This window comes from Protopterus annectens, chromosome 3.part0 (assembly GCF_019279795.1).
Source record: "Protopterus annectens isolate FY-2018-M chromosome 3.part0, PAN1.0, whole genome shotgun sequence".
Classification (NCBI taxonomy): Eukaryota; Metazoa; Chordata; order Ceratodontiformes; family Protopteridae; genus Protopterus; species Protopterus annectens.
In genome coordinates, this window is record NC_056731.1 from 1,381,692,262 (window position 1) to 1,381,717,824 (window position 25,563).

At 37.4% G+C, this 25,563-nt stretch overlaps 1 protein-coding gene across 1 annotated transcript in view; it reads right to left on the minus strand.

Moving 5' to 3' along the window:
- The window catches only part of LRRC69 (leucine rich repeat containing 69), a 902,784-nt gene that overhangs the window by 747,878 nt on the left and 129,343 nt on the right, over nt 1-25,563 (minus strand). The window contains exon 3 of the mRNA XM_044065468.1: nt 20,635-20,707. Coding sequence (XP_043921403.1) covers nt 20,635-20,707 — 73 coding nt within the window. The remainder of the gene's footprint in view (nt 1-20,634; nt 20,708-25,563) is intronic.

Consider the following 25,563-nt stretch of genomic DNA (forward strand, 5'->3'; position numbering starts at 1 on the left):
AGGCTGAAGGAAGGGAAACCAAATCTGCCGAGGCCAGTAAGGGGCTACTAATATCATGGTCCTTCCCAGACATTTTGTTTTCTGTAATACCATGGGAGCCAGAGGGAAGGGGAGAAATGCATAAAGGAGACCCAGGGGCCAATTGTGCACCAGAGCATTCCCTTGGGGCTTCCCCTGGTTGGGGAATTAGGGCAAAGTAGCTGCTGCATTTTGTGTTTGTTGCAGTGGCAAAAAGATCGCAGCAAGGCTGGACCCACCTGCGGAAAATCTTTTCCGCTACTTGTTGCTTCAGGGACCACTCGTGAGGCAGTAGGTTTGCCCTGCTCAGTTTGTCTGCTATCACACTGAATTTCCAAGGGATGTGCATTGCTAACAGAAAGCACTGGGAGGAGATTGCCCACTGCCATACTCTTATGGCCTCTAGACACAGGAGGTAAGATTTGGTTCCTCCTTGTTTGTTGATGTACCAGACTACTGAGATGTTGTCCGTCTGAATTGCAATTGTTCCCAGAGGTAGAGAGTCTTGAAAGGAATGCAACACTAGAAGTACCGCTCTTCATCTCCAGGACATTTATATGCAGGTGAGCCTCGTGTTTCTTCCACGTGCCTTGGGCTGTTCTTCCCTGAAAATGCCCCCCACCCACTCAATCAAGGAAGTGTCCATAGTCACTGTGGCTATGGGATTGGGTAGAATGAATGGATGTCCCTGAGATACATGCTGAGATGTCAGCCACCATTGAAGGTCCTTCTTGCACACATTCGTTATGACAATTTGATGTGACATTGGAAGTTCCTGAAAGGACCATTGAGAGAATAGGAGCCATTGTAGAATTTGCACATGCATTCATGCAAAGGGAATGGCAATGATTGCTGCTGCCATCGATCCTAGCAATTTGAGAACCATTGAGACTGGGGCTTTTTTTCTCGGAAGCAGGTCTGATATTTGTTCTCATAAGAGAAAAATTCTTTCTGGAGTTAGACTTAATGTCATAGAAACTGTGTTTAGTTTTGCGACTATGAAGACGCTCTGTTGCGATGGCGATATAAGGCAGATTTTTTCTGAGTTGATGGTAATCCCCAATTGATTTCATAGGTGTAAGATTGTGTCGCTCGCATGAATGAGTTGGTGCTTGGTGGTGGCAGTGAGGAGCCAGTCGTCTAGATATGGAAACACCTGGAATCCCAACCGTCTCTCTGCCATACATTTGGTGAACACTCTGGGTGCTGTAGTGAGACCAAAGGGCAGAGCGCAAAATTGATAATGGCTGGCTCCCAGCTGGAAGCGTAGATGATCCCTGGATGGTCTGTCCATCTTTGTGTGGTAGTACGCATCCTGAAGAGCTATAGAGCACATCCAACTGTCTTTCCCCAGAAAGGGAAGTATTGACTTAAGCATGACCATCCGAAACTTCGTCTTTTTCACTGACTTGTTTAGTCTCCTTAGGTCCAGAATAGGTCTCCCGTCCCCTGTTTTCTTTAGAACTAAAAAGAACCTTGAGTATGTTCCGGATCCTCTTTGGTCCACTGGGACTGGCTGGATGACTCTTTTGTCTAGCAACATTTGGACCTCTAAGGCTGCTAGGTCCTTGTGACCGGGTGGAATGTCTGGGATTTTCTTTACTAGAGGGGTGGGGTGGCAAAGGGAATAAGAAAAAGCTACACACTAACTACTATATTAATGCTAAATTACAAAATTTTTGCTAAAACTATAGCTATAATATTTAGTATAAAAGAGGATACTGTTGTGGCCCAAAGGTCCAAATCAAGAAACCAAGGAGCAATATGTAGAACAAACACGATAGGACCACCACGATAAATATCATAAAAGGAGGTTTTATTCTTATTTAAAACAAAAGATAAGCGCTTTCGCATGCTAACAGGGCACGCTTCTTTAGATCTTACAAGACAGTTAAAACTGCTTCCTATATATATGTGTTAGCATCATCTTCATGAAAAACACCTGAAGCAATCATTCAATTAACAATTCATCATATTGTGCTCTAGATGTAATTTCATTTAAATGGTAATAAATTAGGATGATTTTAAGTTAACAAAAAGCCATTACATTTAATCTAGTAGCTATATTCAAACTTATACTTGATTGCTATAAAACTATGCAGGCAAACATTCCTTCACATAAAATACAAAACATAACTATACATCTGTCATAAAGTATATATGTATATAAAAGTATATAAAAAACATAAAATGATATAAAATATATAAAAATGCTGTTTTTAACTACATAAAGTAGGTATGTGGCTATGTGTGGAAATAATTCTACAACCACACAGACACACTATATAAAGTCTATTAATAATATGTATGTTCAAATAAAAAGATATTTTCAATTCATATTTAACTATGCACAAAATGTATACATCTCATAAAAACAAAAATCATAATAATAATAATACCAATTATATAAGGAATATATATAAATTCATAGCTTGTTAATCTGAATTAATTTATGTGTTCATGCTTCTAGCACTGGCTTAACGCTTACAAAATTTTTCAATCCTGGATATAAATGTGCATGTAATTCAAATATCCAACATAGTTCAATCAACTTTAAGTAGTTCATTTTATTGCCTCCTCTTTTATTAACAGTTACTATTTGTAATACTCTGAATTTGAAATAATGACTCTTATCAGCAACTATATGTTTTGCAAGTGCATTTTGTTGATTGGACCGCCTGATATCATAAATATGATTATAAATCCTATCTTTAAGTCTCCTAGATGTCATCCCTACATAAAAACAGGGACATAAAGCACAGGTTGCAAGATAAATAAGATTACTGTCATCACATGTAGCATAAAATTTTGGTATAAACTTATAATCTAAAATAGGATGATTAAATGACTGTATATCTGTTATCACATCACACATATTGCAACGACCACAGGGAAAAGTCCCACAACTTTGTTTATCCTTATGTAACCCCTTATAAATGTCAAAACCATGATCTGTACATAAGAGTCTCTTAAGGTTTTTACTATTCCTATAACTAAATCTGGGAGACTCACCTATAATGTTTAGTATAGTGGAATCAGCTGTAAGTACATGCCAATTCCTTTTAATTATATTAGTAACATTCTTATTATCATTCATGTATCTGGTAAAAATCACTCTGGTATCCTTATTAGATCTATTGTGGTAGATACCTGTTTTCTTGATTTCCGTCTTTATGTCACTAATATTCATAAAGACAGCTTCCTTGCCTTGTCTATCATAGATCTGTTATATTCCCTTTCTAAAAATAATTTCTCCATATATTCTATCTGTTTGTGTAGGTCTGAGGTGCCTCTACGGATTCTCTTCAGTCTATGAAATTGACTTCTAACAATGTTAGGAAACACGAACCTGGGATGCATACTTCTGAAATGTAATAGGGCATTCTTCCAACATGGCTTCCGATACAGAGAAGTAGACAGACATCCCTGTGTATTTTTGGAGATAGCTATATCTAAGAAATCAACCTTCAAATAAGAACATGTTATGGTGAATTTCAGAAAATCTGTTGTTGATTCTAAGTATCACACAAAATCATTCAACATGTTAGTATCTCCATCCCAATTCAATAGGATGCCATCCACAAAACGTCTGTATAGGAGTACATGTGAGTAATGTATACTATTAAATAAGAATGCCTTTTCCCAGAAATATACAACCAGGTTCGCATAAGTATTCGCGCATGGGGTGCCCATTGCAACCCCCCCATTTCTGTAGATATAGCTCATCTTTAAACATAGAAACGTTATTAGATAGATCAATATCCAACAGTGTGCAAATTAATAGTTGTTCATCATTGCTGAATCTGTCAAGTTCATTCAGAATATCTCTGATAGCTTCCATCCCATATTCATTTGGAATGGAAGTAAACAGACTCTTCATATCTAAAGTAACCAATAGACAATTTGTGGGTAGAGACTGTTCAAAACACATGTTCTAATTCTTCTAATAGTTGATAGGTATCCCTTAAAATAGTAGGAATATCCCTCACTAGGGGTCCTAACTTAGTTTCAATATAAATAGACATTGTCTCTGTTACCCATCCTTCTCCTGCTACAATGGGACGCATTGGGGGAGGAAAAATGTTCTTATGAACTTTCGGTAATCCTTTTATGTAGGGAATCAAAGGAGACTCTACAAGGAGGTAGGCATACAATTCCTGATTAATGTGTCTACACATAAGGAGATCATATAAATCATCATAAATGCGTTTTAAGATATTTTTAAAATATTCATCGTCGATATTGATATATGTACTGGTATCCTGTAACGTCTCAATCATAGCTTCATTGTAATCACATGTTTTAAACTGCACTATCCCCCCACCTTTATCCGCTGGTTTAATGGATAAATCTATGTTATTCCGAAAGAAAAACAAGGATGCTTGTTCCTCTACATTTAAATTAAAATATGAACTTCTACATGTTTGAGTAGAGAAATATGTGTAAAAGTCTCTTTCACACGTTTTAATAAAACATTCTACACATACCGGCAAGCCAGGAATAAAAGTGCTTTTGCATTTTAACCTATTAATTTTACTCACGTTGGTCTGGTAACTATCTTTGAACATCAATTTCAGCACTACAGAGCGCCCAAACATTCTTAAATCAGTTAATAGTTCACTCAGGTCACTACCTTGAGACGGAATAACAGATAAACCTTTATTCAATAATGATACGTCCGCAGGAGTCAATTCATAGCCTGAAAAGTTAAAAGTTAGGCAGTTCAGTTCCTTGTCCGACATCTTGTTTCCAAGTTCCCACCTGAGAATTTCCTTTTCCAACGTCCTCGACTGCTGGACCTCGTTCTGGATGCTACACGTATTCTCATTGGGTAGGGCAAAAAACATTCAATGCCACTGCTTAATGACTTAGGCCTGGCTCCTGAAATGTTCCCACTCGTGTGATCCAATAAAGCCTGTTGGTTAGGTGGGGGAGCATCTACAACTGAAGGAGTGATTCATTCAAAACCTCCACTCGATGATGTACCAGGCACATATTTTTCATTCATAATATCGCTCATAGGAATATTTGCATTTAAAGTGGCAGCATCAGCTACTAAAGATTGAATGTTCATGATATTATTAGAGACAGCACGTACAGGATGTGAAACAGCATTGGCAAAGCTATAAGTCTCCAGTCCCCTGTTTTCTTTAGAACTAAAAAGAACCTTGAGTATGTTCCGGATCCTCTTTGGTCTGCTGGGACTGGCTGGATGACTCTTTTGTCCAGCAACCTTTGGACCTCTAAGGCAGCTAGGTCCCTGTGACTGGGTGGAATTGTCTGGGATTTTCTTTATGAGAGGGGTGGGGTGCAAAGGGAATAAGAAAAAGCTACACACTAACTACTATATTAATGCTAAATTACTAAATTTTGCTAAAACTGTAGCTATAATATTCCAAGAAAAAAAGTTTTTCACCGCACCAAAGCTGCTGAACGTCTGATCAAGTTGCAGCGGCAAACGAGAGCTGGGGGAGATCAGGCTGCATCATGGGATAGGGAGTTGGCCTCGAGCTGGTTGAAGACCTTGAGCTTTTACAGTTGGCTGAGTCGGAGCCAAGGATCAGCTCCATACCCATCAGTAAAGAATGAACGGCGAGATAGAACAACTTCACATCTAAAGTTTTTAGGGAGCCAGGTAGTCAAGAAATTAACCATATTGTTATCTTCTGTTCCTTTTGCTAGACCAAAAATACGGATGTTGTTCCTACGGGACCTGTTCTCAAGCTCATCTATTTTGGCTAGTAAAGAGCTGTTCTGTTTTAACAGGAATTCAGTATTGTTCTTCAATTCACTTAATCTTCCTTCCATATCATTCAAGAAATCTTCAATACATGAAATCTTATTTATCTGTAACTGCAGAGCTTCATTAATTTGTTCCATTTGTTTGGAATAGTTTTTCTTAAGGTCATCTATTTGGTGTCCAATCTATCTATTTTCAAAGACTTTAATATTAGTCAGTAATGACTGAAGCTCTTTTTCTGAACACAGAGTCTTCAAATGCTGCTTGTATAACTCATGGTGCTGCAAGATACAATGAAGAAAATTTCTCTCTCAGATTTTGGTAGGAAAATAGTTGAATTTTAAGATAATGTTTTGATATAATCCTTTAAGACACCAAAGTTTATCGTAATTCACTTAACTGGGTTGTTTAGGATTATTTAGAAATAACATTTCCTGTCAGAAATATATATAGTAGCAGAACAGAAGAAAAGTGCTGCTATCCTAGTCTCATGCTGGCCAGTTTCTGGGCTTTCTTGAGAAAAAAAGCTTCTAGCTCTGGGGCACAGGACACCCACCCCTTTTTTTCAGGCTGAGGGTCTTCTAAAAGTGAACATGGAAAAAAGTCCCTTAGGGAAAAATGTAGGCAATGGCATATGGATAAACCTAGAAAGTCCGTAGTTAAAATAAGTATTGAGCACATGTCCTTACAGACCTCTTCAGTTCTATGTTGGCCTGAGGGTGCTGACATCAGATAGATATAGCAATATTGTCTATTTTATTAGAAACACCATATCCATATGTTTTAACCCCTTTTAGAGGTAGACAGCAGAGGGCCAGCACTGGAAGCAGCCTTAACTCTTTTGCACAACTGCAACATAGTTGGATACTGTATTCCAGACATTCATGTGGGAAGCCAGTGTAAGTCAGATAACTGTTTCTACTCAGAAAATTATTCAGGCTTCTGTCTTGCATGAAGTTCTGGCCATATTAATCGAATGTCCTAGCAGCTCCTTTCAATTCAGCTATTTTCATGACTGCAGTTCTTTCCCGTATAATGGTGTCTGGCCCTCAGATAAGCAGCTAATAGGGCTAACCCTACGCCCATCTTTTCTGACTACAATAAATTCATGCAGGAATAAGTGGTAGCCTGGCAATGTGTAAGTTGTCTAACACCAGTGTGAACACATCCCACCTCAGCTGTTGTTCTCCCAGTGAAAAGGAAGAGAGATCCCCCTCCCCAGAAACATCTGATTCCAAATTTGAGGATGAAGAGGAACTGGTTTTGAGAAGAAATTGAACCTCGTGAGAAAACATTTTGGTGACTAGTTATGAAACTGCCTGATTCTCTAAAACAAAATACCTGAATATCCAGGGAGTGCAGAAGTCTAAATCCATGGCCATTCTGCCAGTTATTCAAGTCACTGGGGGGTGCATTGGAAAGCATCTTATTATAACCAGACTCCTAGCTACCTTTTCCCAAGAAACAAGAGCAATTCTACTAAGTCTTACACAAATTTAAGCATTTACCTTAAAAACTGTTGTAGATATGTCCAGGAAACACTAACTTCATATCTAGGCTCAACAAATTATCCAATGACAGGAAAACTAAGTAGCTTGACCACTTTAGCAAAAAGGTTTATACTTCAATTCTGGGTATTAATTCCCACCCCCCATGATTCAGTTTCAGGGGAATCCCTTTAGACAAACAGATGTCATGAAAACAATAATTAAGACAAAACACTAATGGCGGGATTATTTAAACTGCTTTGAAAGTGGGGAAATATGTAACTAAATTTGGCTACGATGCTGTAGACATTTGTGCTGGGGACAGCCATAGGCACATTATTAGAGGCATGTCAGAGTCAGAATACAAGTCTTTCCTGGATATGTAAAAGGTCAGCTACTCAAGTCACCCTCCTTTCTGATACATGTTTAAGAAGTTGGAAGCAAGGGACATATCTATGTTTTCTATAAAACATTTTTTACACCCCCCCCCCATGAGATACTTCCATAAAAGAATGTCCCTTCTCCTGAAAGCAGTCCTGCTCAGAGCAATATAAGCAAAAGAGAATATATGAGAAAAAATCTGTAGAGGGTATAGGGTGCATAGGAGCCTGCACCCCCTGCAAAAAAAAATAAATAAAAAAAAAACTGTTAAAACTGTTTTCAATATGTGGCATTGCAATGAATATAATAGGCACTTTGTGATCACATGAGTGATCTCCAAGTGATCATGTTGTAATCTTACATAATGGAACCCTTTCATATAAGTTGTTTTTCTTTCAGCTTTTCCCGGTTAGGGGCCGCCACAGTGGAACTCCGGTCCACTAATGATTGGCAGTTGATTTTTATGGTGCCAAGGTGCCAGCCCAATGCCCAACCTTCAACGAAGGCATGCCCATTCGTGCAAGTCTTTTGAACGCCACTCGACCGCGGGGTGGACATGCAGACTCCACACAGAAGGCGCTCCAGCAGAGAATCGAATGGGAGAACCTCTTGCTTTAAGGCGACAATGCTACCGCTGCACCACTGTGGAATGAACCCATTCATATAAGTAGGATCCAGATATTCTAGCATATCAAGCCCTGCATTAAGATTAAAAGGAAAATTATCTAAAAGTGACTAGCAGACAGTATATATCCCACAGTAGAGGAGTACTATGACAAAAATGGGAGCTACTCTGAAAAACCCTCAGAAGAGAATTCTGTACCCTCTGCAGTCATGTCCAATCTCCATATCATGGCCCAGGGTAGGCAGCATTCCCGCAGTCTAAGCAAGAAGGTACTACAGCATGTACCAATGTAGCTAAGTAAGATAATGGAATTAAATTCTGTATCTGAACAATATTTCTTCGGTGGAGGTAAGGTGTCTATCACAACTTGACACATGGCCCTTCATCAAGAACAAGGTTGAAATATCAGTATTGTAAAACAAATTCCAATCTATTCCCCTATAAGTATGGCCCTTCATCAAGAACAAGGTTGAAATATCAGTATTGTAAAACAAATTCCAATCTATTCCCCTATAAGTAATAAAAAATAAGGCAGGAAAGTATGATAGAGATACAATGACATATATTACTATTGTCTCAGTTGCAAGAGAATTGAACTTCAAAACAGTTCTCTAACAACCATCAGAGAACTAAATCCAAATAGTCTTCTAAATAAAAAAATATCAGGTACAGATTCCAGAGTGAAGGACAGATAAAGCTGGAATCTCTCTAAAGGGCGATATATATATATATATATATATATATATATATATATATATATATATAAAATGAACATCATCATCATCATCATGATAGAACCCTCTGGTGCCTCACAATTCCAGTAGGTAATAGCCATATGAATTTACGCCAGGCACCACCCTTTTGGGATCTGTTTGAAATTTGAAGGGTAACTCAATTAAAGGAAAATGCCACCTTAGAACTATATATATATATATATATATATATATATATATATATATATATATATATATATATATTCACTCTATCTTGACTTTCTGAACTATTTTTACACCTCAAAATCACTCTGACTTCATCTTATAGAATTACCTTTTCTACAAAATTTCTGCCAATGGGGCTTGACATATCAATGTGATCTTGTTTTTCTTCAGAACTTTCTCTTTCCCATAATCCATTTCAAGTCTGCTTTATATGAGTCATGCTAGACATAAGGAAGTAGTGGTGTATTTCCATGCATTGAAGTATAATGGGATTAGTGTCGGTCACTGTCATCTTACATATCTTATGTGACAGGCCTGTTTATTTCTTAAATGGCCCTCATTTGTGTGCGTCTCAGGGCTTGTTTTACAGTATACTAAGGGAGTTATACAGCTGCAACCAAAAGAAAGCTAAACTGCAGACCTTTGTTCAAAGTAGCTTTTTGTAGTCCAAGATGAATTGACAGCTCCCCACAGTTCTATAAACATGTTGATACTTTACACATATTACAAGAAAAGATATTTTCTTACTTTTCTCTAAATGTCAGAGACATCTTTGATACTACATTAAAGGCATCTTAAAATGTAAAGTAATATAAACAAACATTTAAAGTTTAAAGCTTAGCATTTCAATACTGTGATGCTGCTTAGGGACATTTGTCAAAAGAGGTGACAATTGTATTTGAACCATTGACTGATCTAATTGTTCTGCTTTGCTTTGAAAGGCATGGCTACATTGGAAGCAGCTGTGAATCAGTGTACGTTCTCTTCCTCTCTACAATAAAGACAATGGAAAAGAGTTTCATATCTCTGTCTTTTTTTAACAGCAGCTCCTGATATAAGCTGGACTAATTACCAGTATAAGATTGTCAGCAGTCATACCTGTCAATCTATTAGAGCATTAAATCTCAGAAAAGCCATAAATAAAAGGGGAACAAAGGCCCAAAAATAGGGACAATTTTTAAATATTGCTCTTACAAAGAGAAATTTGATAGAATAACAGGTGTGAAGTCTGAAAATCAAATGTCTGTCATTATTTTCTAACTTCAGGCTTTAATGATTTCTCACTAATTTGCCAGAAAACCAAATTTTATGAAAAACGGACCAAAAATATGAGGCAAAAATCTGGACTTTCTGTGAAAATCTGTACAATTGAGAGGTATGTCATGAGTACCCAACTACAAATTTCTCTTGTCTGTGGTATGTCATGCAGACATTGACAAATCCCTCTGCAAATTATGCGCTTAAAAAAGTGGGTTGTCTTTCTCTTCCTTTAATTCCAAGGCAAGAAAATGAAAATTTATAAAGTGCAAGCAGGTTTCTGGTACTTACACAATACTGAAGCAAGCCATACTGTACAGAGAAACGCAGTCTAATAGTTGAAGTAAACTGTAGCAGAAAGTGGAGTTTTCCTTCAAGCACAGTACAGTACCAGAGACACAATTATAATTATAAAGGCATTCAATCGGGACATCATGGATGCCATACTGAATGCTGCTTTGAGATCAAGAAAAAAACAGAACAGAATATAACTGTTGATCTCAAATGGTACAAATGCCGCTAACAACCACATTAACAGTTCTCTTCCCACTACCCATGGATCTATGACCAGAATTATGTCATTAAGACAAAAAGCAGGAGTACATCAGCATATATACCACTTTTTCAATCACCTTACCATAAAAAGAAGGTTGATAATTATCTGCACAGTTTATATAATCAATGGTGGTCTCCTGAGAATGAGGTAATCACAGCCTCTTTTTAAAGTGATGTTAAAAAAAAACAATCTGTTAGATAAGTAGATGTGATAAAAAGTGGTTCTAGTTTATTTACGCAACCATACACTAACCAAGTTAGACCATTCTTGTCCATCCTATTTACAAGGCAAGTGTGGATATAGTGGTCACAGTTACTGTGAGGGACAAACTGAAAAATTTTTTTTCAAAAAGGGTTCATATAGAACTCATATCAATAACATGGAGCTGTAGACAGATTAACTGATTAAGAATAAATATCATAATTGTTGACTAAAACTATCACTTCCATGAATAGATGCCTGTCTGTACAGTCTCATTTTGAGTGCTGAGTGATAGATTTACCATTCCATTTCCACATTTCATGGTCACATTTATTTTGGGGATGGGGTGTTCGCCTGCAGCTGACAGGCTCAACACCTAGTAGCCCCTTTAAGTGTAAGCCTTAAAGACAAATTAGAATATAATACATAAGGACTTGTACTGCTATATTTTCCACAAGTACTTGTATAACAAAGTAAAAGTGAAATAAGGACAAATGACTAGCCGATGTCTGATTTATATGGCAAGTGGCATCATATGTAATTCAGTGATAGCTATATAGCCTGTTAATTAAGCATGCATAGTACAATACTTTATAAGCTAAATAGCTAAGGTCAGCAAGCAAGTAGATTAAACAACCAAAAACACTACGGCAGTTGTTTCACGTAGAGTCATGAAACAAACCAAACATTGATACTGTCTGGCAATTAGCACAGAGAATTAAGGCTCAGAGTTTTTTTCTGTAGTTAAGGATACAGGGTTTGATTCCTTTAAATTCCATTTAAATACCATGCGACTCTGAGCAAGACACTTAACCAGAGAAAAAAGTCCTGGGTCACCCTTGAAACAGGACACGTCTGTTCAACAGGTTTACCCAGTTAGCAAATTTATAAAATTAAAAAAAAATGTTATGTGTGCAGTACTTGAAAGAAGGAAAAACAGTTTCAGTATATATGAGATATAAAGCTCTTATTTTGTTGTAGCATGTACGTTCAATGTAAGCTACTTCCCATTATTGGGGAAAAAGGGAGCAGCTCTGTATTCAAAGAAAAAGAATAGTATAGATGGAGGTCAAGGAGTTAATAGTTCAAATTATTCATGGGCTTTTATTACTAGTTATAACAAAGATACCTCCAATACAACTACGATCATTCATAAATATTGGGAACTTTTCAAAAAATTTACTATGTAGATAACCTATGCAAGGGTTCTATTCAATTTATTTATAAAAGAAGCATGAATATTAAGAATATTTTAGAACACAAAAATAAGAGTGGGCAAGGAACAGCTACCAATAAAAAAGTCACATTTAAGTGCGGTGGGTGTACACAATGCACATATGTTAGTAATACTAGTTGTATATATATTCCTAGTAGGGCCAAACTGATACAACAAAAGAGTATAGTAATTGTGAGAGTAAAGGCATTATATATTTGGCTATATGAGCAGCATGTAATGCCTTTTATGTGGTCAAAACTGAAAGAGCACTGAAAAGGAGAATTTATGAGCATTATTATAGCATAACAACATCATATAATAATAATGCTTTGTTTAAACACAGTTTGGGTTGCAAAGATTTCAGGTTTACTTTTTTGTGTTGAAAAGTCTCCCTTGGAATATCAGAGGAGGGTTATGGGAGCAGAAAATTAAATATTGAGAAAGTTACTGGCAAATATATTTACAGGCCAATGAGGCCCCTGGCTTGAATGTTATTATCTCTATAGCACCTTTACTAAAATGAGAGCAGCTAGACTATACATTTTATTTAAAATGTTTTTATATGGTTGATAGGACCTTTTTCAATTGTTTAATTGTTTTTTGTATAAGACAAAATATACAAGTCTTGATATTTTATATAGTATATTTTATACAATGTGTTCATGTGCTTTTTCAAGTTTTAGCTTATGTAATTTATTTGCATTATCAGATTTTGCTCACTAGAGGGTAGTATTGTCATATAAATCCAGTGGGTAGTCAAATTTGGTAGCGTGTGATTATTTTGTACACCTGCCTTTCCTAATACAACAGTAGTTTAAAGCCTCTAATTATAGTTTGGGATGAATTTTTATGCGAATGAACTGCATTTAAGGTATTATTTGCATTTTTATTGATTTTATTTTTTTTATACAGTGGCCTTGATTAGTGCAAATTATTTTATTATTCCTCCAATTTATTGTTCAATTAATTACTCATTTATGAATTAATTTATTTAAGTCATCTTATTTGGATTTGTAAATAAGGAGGGAACACAGAACACTTAGGGTTATTTCTGAAGAGGTCTCATGGGTAGGAAGATGAAAAATGCCATGATACAGTTCATAGGTTGGTACTAGGCTATCGGCCCTAGGGCCTATAAAAGCCTAGCCATAACAATTCCCTGGCTATTTCTTCCCACACTATTTACTTCCCTGGACCCCTGTCTAGCAGGACGACTGACATGATCCCTGTGGTGAATTTACTTTCTTTCATCCAATCATCAAGGCTCCTTTTGAAGAGTGCCAAAGAGGTGCTCTGCTTGACATGTATGGGCAGTCTATTCCACAGTCTGGGGAGTCTCTAGGTCAGGAACCTATCCCTCCAGCATGTTTTGTTCATTGTGATGACAAGGTTTAGATCCCTGGAGCATGTAGCTTGGGATTTCTTTAAGTGTAGCATGTCCAAAACAGCTCTGGGGTTGACATGGTCTTGTATGTTAAGCAGAGATCGCCTTGGAGTACACAACATGCGACAGAGTATAGCTGGAGTTTTTAAGGCGGTCAGCATAGGGCATCTGCTTTAGGCCTGTGATTCTTTTAGTGAGGTATTTCTGAGGCCTTTTGAGTTGTTGCAGATGTCTTGAGAGGTACATACCAAATGGGGCATTGTATTCTATAATGGGTCTAATGAGGGATGAGTACAGTGGGACAATAACCTCCTTTTTTCTGGATGAAAAGCCCTTAGTGATGAGGTGTGCCACACAGAAAGATTTCCTGACTGTTGTGGCGATGTGGCTACTGAAGATGGGACCACTGTCCACTTGTGTCCCCAAGTCTCTTATCACACTTTCGGTGTTTAGTGTACTGCCACCTATGTGGTAATTCACAGATACATGCTTTTTCCCAAAGGGGATAACTATATATTTCTTGGCATTGAGCTTGAGCCCATGGCTCTGGCACTAAGCATCTGTTTCTGTAAGGCCCTTTTGTAGAGTATCCACATCATTTGGAGATTCAATAATGGCTCCCAGTTTGCAGTCATCTGCAAACTTTGTTAGCCAGAGTCCCTTAGTGTTGGCCTGTACTTCAGAGAAGTAGATGCCAAACAAGAGAGGTCCCAGGACTGAACCCTGAGGTACTCCACTTGTCAGTTGTCTGGAGCTGGATTTGGAGTCAGCTACTTTTACAGTGTGGGTTCTGTCAGTAAGCCAGTTGGCAACTCATTGAGTGACGTAGTGCCCAGCTTAGTAAGTTTATCTAAGATTCCAGAGTGGGGGATGGTGTTAAAGGCCTTGGCGATATCCACATAGGCTGTGGACTGCCTTACTCTCATCCACGGCTCTGGAGACCGATTCGAAGAAGTCAATCAGGTTCAGGAGACAAGATCGGCCCTTCACAAACCCAAACTGGGTGGGGCCTAGTGTTTAAAGGTTGCCAATGTCTTTGTTTATAAGTTCCATGATAATATGTTCCATGGCCTTGCAGATCAGGCTCATCAGACTGATGGGGAGGTAGTTCCCGGGAACCAAGGTGGATCCCCCCTTGTGAAGTGGGATAACTGTAGCTGTGTGCCACTCAGTGGGCATGAAGCCTGAGGTGAGGGTATGATTAAACATGACACTTAAGTGAGGTGCCAGTTCATTTTGTAGTTCATGTAGTACATAGCCCGGGATGTCATCTGGTCCCATGGATGCTGTATTCTTAGCTTTGGAGAGTGCATTTTTTACCTGTGTGGCCATTATTACCGGAATTTGGCAATCTTCCGGTATTGAGATGGGCCATTTAGGGGGTGAGAGGGGGGTGAAGTTGGCACTGAATCGATCTGCCAGGATATTGGCAATATCCTTGGGATCAGTATATTTAATGCCATTCTGTTGTAGCTCAGAGCAGATCTGAGCATTAGCATTTAGATTCTTGACATAGTTATAGAATGCCTTGTGGTTGTCTTTGGAATCTTTGGCAATTTCATTTTCGTAACTAGCTTTGGAGGATTTTATGAGGGATCTCAGCTTCTTACTGAAGCTGGTAAGGGAGTTTTTTGCATCCTGGGATTTTCCTCTCTTCTGCAACAGTTTCTTCCTTTTGTTGTAAAGTTTGCTTATGGCAGGGGAACCACCAGACTGGCTTCCTTTTTTTTGGAGGAGAGCATCTTGGTTCTATTTAGGATGGCACGATTCATGCATGAGGGGATGTGCTCGTACAGTGCCTTAGTGTAGGACCCAGTAGTCGAACTTTCAGTTCCCGTCTGCATGGGTGTCATGAAGTTTGTAACTTCTGACTTGAGTAGCATGAAGTTGGCTTTGGAGAAGTTTTTTTATGGAGGTTTCCTTACTGGGAGGTGGGGGTGGGATGTGGATGTTAAGGGTGATTAACTTATGGTCTGATCTGACCAATGAGGGGGTGACCATAGGTGTGGAACATCGATTTCCCATGTTGGTAATGACCAGGTCTAGGATATTGGAGCCCCTGGTGGGACTATGGATTAGTTGATCCAGGGCATTGGGATTTATGAATTCCAAGAACAGTTGGGCAAAGGTGCTGTATTTTCAATTTTCCTTGGTTTTGTCCATTAAAGTTTCAGATTGCCGTGGACCTTTGAGTTCTTGGTTGTCTGTTTTGGTGTCTCTACAGTGCACTTTTTGGTTTTATTGAGTTACTTGTAAGTGAACTAATATAGCCATAGGAGAAAATACATATCAGATTTATTTTTTAAACGCTAATCACTACTAAAGACAACACAGCCGATTTTATTCATAGGCAGTACTTCAAAAAACAAATTATTAAATAAACTAGTAAATGTGACTGTTATACACAAAACTAAGACATTTCAACATCTACAGCTGGGCAGAAAAAAATAAGTATTTCCAGATATTCTAAAGAGCAGTTGATAAAGACTGGAATAGTGCAAATGCAAAAGTAAATTTGTTCAGCATGCATCACTTTATTTCCTTTTGTGCAAGATAATTCAGGTCAGGCATAAATGGTGTGTTTAGCTACAAGGGGAATATATGCTTAGTTGCATAAGGCAAAGGTTTTTTAAGACTGTGGTATCAAAGGAGGATGAATAATCACTAAAGCTTCCTGGAGTCCATTTATATTTGTTTGATCAAGCTGAGAATCCCACTCAGTCTGCAAAATATTGAGCCTAAGCTTAGTTTCCACCACGATAATAGTAATACTGAACACCAAACTAGGGCAAGTTTACTTTTTCAGCATTAATTATTTACTCAGACTGCCCTGAGGAATACCTGATGGTGGTCTTTCTGAAAGTTTTGGGTTACGTCAGCCTCAGTTCTGATGGTCCCACTAGTGAGCATCAAAACAGGGAAAATCTGGTGGCAGCACAGAAATATTTGGGATCATTGCCAGTCCTTGTAGCAACAAATCCTCATTACTGTCATAGTCAGAAAGTACTACTGGGGTGGAAGAGCAAGTCAAAACCAGCTCAGAGCCCTTCTCTGTGGTTCAACATCCCACTCAGTCCCTGTCTACAAATGCCTTGTGTGCATTCTTAACTTGCATGATAGATGAGTGTTTGGGCCACATTTTCTACAGCTATATTCATTAAGAGTGTCAACACTTGTACTTATTTTCTCATTCTATATAATAGCAATGTGCATCATCTTTAATAAATGCCAAGACTAAAGCTTCACACATTGAAGTGAAATTATTTATGTAAGGGGATAGTGCTGCACAAATGTTTTATAGGTATTTTTCAGTTGCTTTATGTGTACAAAATGTAAACAGCATAGACTACCTATCATATCTTTTTATACTTCAGTTTAATGCTACTGTTGCTGAGGTGGAAGGGTTTTGGATAGATGGAGATGCAGTGGAGCCATGCCTCAGACTGTGCTTGCAGAATGGGGGTAATATTTAGATAACCTGTCTAAAGATGAAGCAGAAGTGGAAGTGGTCCAATAAACTCAGATGCAAGCATCTATATGTAAAGTAAACAATGTCAGAATTTAAGCACCACTGATTTGCAAATCAATGTTGTAGCCAGACATCCTGAAAATAGTCACATGTAATACCTCTGTGATGTGGTATGTCAACAAACAAGGAGGCAGCTACTTCTATCCATTCTGTAAATTGGTCATGTTAGCATGGGAGTTGGACTGGACACATGACCTGCATCTCCAAGTAGCCTACATACCCAGTGAACAGAACATAGTTTAGACCCCCCCCCCCAAAAAAGGTACTTTTGCAGTACACTTAAATGGTAGCTGGCCAGGGAAGCCTTCCTGACTATAGTTCAAAAGTGGGAAATCCCAAGAGCAGACTTGTTCACCTCAACCATCAATGGGAGAAGTTCTGCTCCAAGTTTCCTTGCACAGGAATAAAAAGGAAACGGCTGTAGGTAAAACCAAGGTGCACAAAACCAGAACTGAGTACAAACAACAATGCACCAAGGTAACACACAATAGCGTCTTTAATGAAAAAAATAATAAAATAATAAACAGAGGTAAGCGCTTTCGCAACACTAGTTGCTTCTTAAGACAAGGATATTAAAGCAGTTCATTGCTTAAATACTCTTGAAACCAATTAACATAATTAATGAAATCATTAAGGAGAGAATTGTTTAAAAACACATAAGTCATATAAAAATATAAAAACATTTATAAATGAGACAGTATGTAAATAATATTATCTATATATAAAAAAATTATTATCTCTATATAAATAAAAAATATATAAAAAATCCTGGTCTTAATGGCACTACCTCTCTGGTTCCTTTTTTAAAAGCCAAACGCCTTAAACACAAAAAATTCTAGATATAGGATTTTTTTATATATTTTTAATGAACTGTTTTAATATCCTTGTCTGAAGAAGCAACTAGTGTTGCGAAAGTGCTTACCTCTGTTTATTATTTTATTATTTTTTCATTAAAGACGTTATTGTGTGTTACCTTGGTGCATTGTTGTTTGTACTCCCTTGCACAGGAGTCTGGGCAGTGAATGCTTTCTCAGTTTCCTGGAACAAGGGTCTTCTGTAGGTCTTTCTACCCATCAAATTCCTTCCAAAGGTTATGTTAAAATCAGGAAAGCAACAGACAGGGTTCTTCCTTATAGCAATCTTCTGGCCAAGGTAGCCATATTTTTTCTGAAATAGTACAAATCAGCACAGAGCAACACCTGCCCCTTCCATCACACTGTATCCTCTGAATACAATAAAAAGTATCCATGGTTTACCCAAAATCCTACAGCCACAAACCAGTTGATCAGACTATTTCAGCCTAGTCTTTCACAGTGTTTAACATGCCCAGGAGGTGAGTTGAATACTGCAGAAGACCAGGAAGCCTTACTTCTGCAAGTCTCATCTGTCTAAAGAGAAGATATCTTTAATCTTGTGCAGTTCCATGTAAAACAAACCATCAGCTGCCTTAGCTCATATTGTTCTATTGATAAGGATGCACATATCAAAAAAGATTCATCAGTTGTTGTTGTTGTTGCGTCTTTCGGCTTTTCCTGGTTAGGGGTCGCCACAGCGGAACTCTGGTACGCTAATGATTGGTAGCTGATTTTTACGTGCCGAGTTACCAGCCCTGACGCACAACCTTCAACGAAGGTACACCCATTCACGCATGTCTCCAAGCAGAAGACGCTCTAGCTGAGAATCGAACCGGACAGCATCTTACTGTGAGGCGACAACGCTACCGCAGCACCACCACTGCGGGGGTATACTATATAAATGCCTAAATATTGCACCTCCCAAAAGGCTTTTCTTCTTATATAATGTCCCTCCAGCTACTCGTTAGCTTAACTGACCAGGTCTGTACCTCCTCCTTTTTCTACCAGCTCAATACATAACATCCTTTTGTTGTCTAGTCCATTGTGGACCTCACCAAGTATATTATAATATGATACTGCACATTTCTAAACTTCTTTCCAGAGAATTTGCTTGCTCTAACTACTCTTCTGTACATCAGTAATCAATAAACTTTTTCACATCCCCATCTCCTTATCTACCCAGTCTAGTAAATGCACCAACATCCCTGGTGACATGTTCATGCATATGAGTAATGTGGGCATTAAGTACATTCTACCCTAACCTTTGAGGACCCCTTTTAATATCCATGTTCTGGAATGTCCTGTCTTCATTATAACCCATTAAGATCTCTAATTCCAGCTAATCTTCCTGCCATAGTCGTGCTGGACAGGAATTTTTTCCATTGCTCCATCATGCCTATATCTCCATTTCTTCATTGACTTCTCCCTCACCTTCCTTTCAGTGGGTAAAAATACATTCATTCAGTCAGCCAATCATATGTTAATGAGCCTATCTACTAATTACCATTCATATAGCCATAAAAACATAAATATGATAACTAGAAAAAAATAAATATGTGAAACTGAGCATACTTGTATATCAAGACAACAACAAAAAAAGACAAATAAATAGGTGCATAAAATACTCATATAAACATTTATAAGCTACAAAAAAGAGGGGTACTTAGAAACCATTGGAGTCCTCCAAACAGCAGTACCAAAGCCACTGCAACACTAAGTCCATCAAAAGCAAAAGAACTATACACAGACATTTTAAACACAGTTATAAACTATACTGGGGATGACTGGAGGATTCATGCTGAATGGCAGGACACCCCACAACTCTTGCAGATAGAGGGTTGGTCAAATCAAGTAAGGTAGAAAAAACTGTCAGTATAATTTTAAATGAAATGCATGAGCTGATCAACAGCTAATGCAGATCAAACAGTTGATAGAATCTTTCTCTTCATAATTACAATTCAGGTCTATTTTTTTTTTTTTTAACTCAGACACATACTCAGTAACAGATTCAGTATCCTCATAAAAGCATCATGCTTGTACTTATGTACTGTTTCACCACCTTTAGTATTACAATAATTTCTAACAACCTTACCAGGTGCATGTTGATCTTCACAAATCTTCTCGGAGGTTAGGAGGCTTTTTTATTAAACTGCAGATTTCAGGTCCAACCGTTCTCATCAGGCCTGCTCTCATTCTGCCATCATTTGTCATTTTATTAGCAATGTGAAATGTTTAAATATTTCATAATGTTTGTCCGAGGTCATGAGTTTCACATTAGATGAACTAAGGGAATGTTCATATTCTATTTCCTCCTGTTCAAATTTGTTTTCCAGTTTTTATATTATGGTAATCAGAAAGATCCTCATAAAACAAACAGCTGCTGCATCTTGAGAAAATAAAACTTTTGCTGGTTTGAAAGTTTTAATAAATAATCCAAACTGAATATAAGACAACAGCTAAGCAGTCTAGGAACAAGTAAAGCACACTGCAGTAAACAGGAAATGAGGATGGCATAGACTACTTTAAGTAAAAAACAACTGTAAATCCATCAAACTAAATTGTTAATTTAAACACAATTTATTAGCTAGGCATAATATGAAAATACAAATATTACAAGTAGATAGACTGTTTATTGCACATTAAAATTATCTCTAAAAAGAACAGTACCTTGAAATTTCCTGAGGTAGGGATGTAAGTTGGTTGTTATTTAGATTTAAAAGGGTTAAGTTTTCTAATCCACCTGAAAAATACATTGTAAAGATCATAATCACAACTTCATATCAGATTGATATAAAACCTCATCACTGTATACTCCTGAAGTTAGTGTTTCACAAATTGAGTAATAACAAAGCTAAGTTGCATAGACCGCTGTGATCTGTAAGCATAGTGTGAGAAATATAACATACTTAGGTATGCTAAATTACAAAACAAAAAGTGTATTTAGTAATCACTTTTGTTCAAAGTGACTTGATGCACTAAAAAGGATACCAATAAAGGCATAAACTATACTGATATCCCAGTCACCAAATTAACTGTTGGGCAACTTAGATAATGGATTAGAAATGGAACCCATTAAAGTTAACATTTTGTCTGTTGTTGCAATGGCAGCAAATCAGAAATTAAAACCAACATAACACACATACACAAATTTTGATTCATGTACTACTAAGATTAAATGTATGAGATCTATCTTCAGAAACACACATATTTTGAGGAGTACTTTATTTATAGGCTGTAGCCCTTAAAATCTTTGTCTCATTACTTCCTCACATTTATGACATCCAACAATTCACTAGCTGTCAACAGAGTTTTGCTGTTAATGACAGTGCTAGTGATGTCTAGTTTCAGTTTTACAAAGCTGGCTCACCATATCACTAAAATACCTGGATTATCAATTGTGAACATTTCTTTGTACTTCTATTTTTCCCTAAATTCAATATTTTTACAACAGCAGTAACACATTAAAGATTTGGAAAACTAAAAAACTGCTCCAAACCAAGACCAAAAGACACGGACACCAAAGGTTAGCGCTTTCATTCACTTTAATATGCTGTGAACTTCATCAGAAAAACACTCTAACCACCCTAAAACAGCATTTAAATACTTAATTAGCAGTCACATGACTGAATAATCATAGTTTAAAAAGAAAGCTCATTTTTATAAATGTAAAAAAATACATACAAAAATTCATATAGTGGAAATAGTAGAAGTAGAAAACATAAGTGATTCTTGAGAAGGGAGTACTGATAATATTTTAGTTTGCAAAGAATACCACTGGCAGGTCAGGCTGAATGTCTGCAGCCAGAATGGTATTACTTATATGGAAGTGTTAAAGCTGTATTAAAAAGACAAAAAACAAGCATTTATATACATATAAACATTTGCTTCTTAATTGATGGTCATGTTGCTTTTAATTGCTTTAAATGGACAAGTGTTTGTGATTCAATGCACAAGTTGATCAACCTTTTTCAGATGAAAGTGCTTACTGTGTGGTATTTTAATAAAGAAGCTTTGATATATACTGTGGCATTTCTTTGGATTATTTGGTATATCATGTTGTTCATGCCAGCTATTACTTTGAATGAAAAGTGCATTCTTCTTTCTTTTCTTCCAATTTAACTGTGACTGCCTCCAAATAGACAACAATCTAGATGTCAAGTTCATTTTAGCTGCCTGATGCCACTTTACTCCTTTCTCTTTAACTCAAGTATAACTGCTTGTTTGCTCATACAGTAGGTTTTTGGGCAATTCATTTTGTAACAATGTTTGTAGTCTCATTAGAGAAACTGTAAAACACATATTATTATTATTGTTATTATTATGTATTTTTGTTAAATGGGGTAGTGCACTAATCTCAATGGACCATTTGCAGGGAAAGCCCAGGTGAATAGGATCACATACAAATTAACAAAACATATTTCCCGATACAAAGATACGTAATAATAATAATAATAAGTATTATTATTATTAATATTATTATTCCTTTTCTTTCTCCAAGTTGGAATCGACTGAGAATGAGAATATGAGAACATATCAGTTAGGGGATGGAGCAGTGGAGGGAAGATTGCTTTCCTGCAAAAACTACATGTTGTACTGTTTTGTTTATGGTACTGTATGAAACACACTAACCTTTGAGTATGTGGGTTTAGAGGATATGTGTACTCAAGTACAGCTGAGAAGCTGTGTTGAAGGCCAATGAGTTTCAATAGACAAGTACACCCTATTATATATAATACTATCCCTCAGATTCTATTAACCTGTATCAAGCAGGAAACATCCCACTAGGGAAACATGTTTCTGAAACATTATTCCTCCACATCTTCCATATATGTATACATAACATACAAGTATATATAACATCAGCAGAAGACGACTAGTGCTCCACCACATCATTCTAGTTGTAGTCGATTGCACCTCTCAGCTGCCACATGCTCCCTACTTCCTTTTCCACTCCATGTGGCCTGAATCTTTTTGAATGCCTCATTGAATTTGCTTTTAATCAGCCATTCTCAGAGCTCATTTTGCATTTCCATAATCATCTTCTTAAAGAAATATTTCTTTCTCCTGCATCAGTGAAACAACATATATTTCTGCACCAAAGGTGAGTGTGGTATGTTCTATTCCCATACCAGGTAGATTGATTGCTGACTCTGCTTATTCCCATACCAGGTAGATTAACTGCTGACACTGCAATGCAGCATAATGGGGACACTTCACTCCTGAGTATACCATCTTTTAGATGAGACATTAAACAGAGGCCCCATCTGCTTCAGTTGGTGGTAGCTCAGGTAGATGTAAAAGATCCCATACCTCTCAAAAAAAGTAGGGAAAGTTCCAGATGCTCTGGCCAAATTTCCCCTAGTAGTATAAATACCACCTTGGGCCTCCCACAAAAAAAAGCTGCTAACCTAGTGAAACTAACCTGGTCAACAAAGGATAAATAAAATAAAATAAAAAAATAATACAATAATATTAAAATTCAGACTAAATATGTTCCCATCAAACTGTATAGGATGCCGGTCTTTCTCCCTTTCCTGTCCTTCTGCCTCAGTTTAATTCCTTCACATGTCTATTTGTATTCATATATTTTCATCCCTTCCCTTTGTTTCTAGGGAACACAGCCCCAGTTCATCCAGTATATCTTCATACAATTATCTGATTGACATGTTGAACTTTCTCTGTACCTCTCCAATAGTTTTGCACCTCTGTCCTTGTCATTCTCCAAACTTGAGCACACTGTTCAAGCCTTGATTTTACTGGTGACCTGTACAAGGGTAAGATCCCCTTCCTCTCTCTGGCATACCTCACAACCAGTCAGGGACTAATCTCAACAGAATCAGGGACAAATCTGGAAATAATCAGGGACAATCAGGGGCACTTTTAAAATATTAGTTCTATTAACTGGAGACATTGACAGAACAACAGAATGTGATTTAATATACAGTTTCTGAAGTAAAAGAAGTATATAACTCTAATTATTGTTGTTGTTTATTAAGTATAATTCACTACATATTCACCAAAAATCACCGATTTCAGAAGGGCTTAGGAAGGACAGAGCTAAAATTTGAGTCATAAATCAGGGGTGTCCCTGAAAATCAGTTGAGAGGTATGCTCTCTGGAGTCTAGTCCTCTAGTTATGCAGACCAATATTCTGTTGGCTTTAGCATTTGCTTTCTTATCTCTGGCTCATTGCTGCAGAGATAATTACCCTCAAAGTAGTTTCCTGCCCAGTTACTTGAACTTTTAGCCCATTATTGCTCATAGGCAGCTTCTGGACTATTGTTTTGTAAAAGAACTCCTTACATTTATCATTGTTAAGATACCACTGCTGTTTGTTAGCGCAAGCTACCAATCTATTCAAATTAAACATCAAGACTGTAACTCCATCTCTCACTTTTCTCTTTAGTCTGATGTCACCTTCAAAAAATCTTTTACTGTTCTCCATACCTATTTAACACACTAGGTCATCACATTGGCCCCTGTGGCAAGCTGCTAACTACTTTTCTTTAAGCAGCTTATCCTTGCCACTACTCTGTGTGTCCTTCCTTCTAACCATTTGCTAGATATTTTACAAGCTTTCTGACCCCTAAACATCTCAGTCTGCCTCACCACTTCCTATTTAGGACAAAAATCAATGGTCTTGCTGAAATCAAAATAGACTACCTCTGTCAACTTCCACCACCCCTATTATCCAGTCACAGAAATGGATCACAGAAGTCTGAGTACATTTTTTGTTACTGTTCTTCAGGCTGTTTTCTCACAAGATAATAGTCAGCTTTCCACTTAGTTTTTTTTTCCATTACTTTCTTCACCTTTATGATCAGACTATAGCCTGTAGTTCCCCTGTGATGTATGTAGAATATCCCTTATGTAATAACATAATTGTGTCACTTCTCTTCTTCTTTGGTTCCACCCTGCTTCCTCCAAAAATCTGTTTGTTAAGGGAATGGATATCCATCAGCAACTCCTCTAGTTGTATAAGTACCCTTGGAGAACAATTCATCCACCCCTTCTGCCTTGTTTTCTGTTATGTCTGCTTGTCCACTCCAAATTTTGCTTTCTCCATCCATGTTATAATCATCCTTTTCTTCTAATCCATGACTTCATCACTAGTCATAGATATTCATTTCTTCACATGCTGTATTGGTTCCTTGTCCTCATTCATGCCCTTTAGGTAGTTCTTTTAATTTTTAGGGCACCTCTGACTACTTCTTTCAGCCTTTTTCCTTTATTACATTTTTTTTCTTGCTCCATATAGCTACTCTTCATAATCTGTCATATCACATTCAGTCAGTTTCTTACTTTACCTTGGCCTTTCTCTGTTTTGAGAGACAATAAAATTGTGTCACGAAATCAGTCGATGGTTGAAATCCAGTGCCTGCTGTAACTGTAAAGTCTGATTTTTGACCAGATGACTCTTACAGTTTGTGCAGATGTAATCAATGCCTGGCTATGTAGATAGAGAAGCTGTCCTCTGTTGTCTGTGCTCTCTCTTCTCCTTCCACAGTTCCTCTCCTTCTTGCTCATCTGGCTACCTGTCTTGACAGCCAGTCTCCAAGTAGTACAGTATGTGGCTATGGCTTCCCAGCCTGTTGG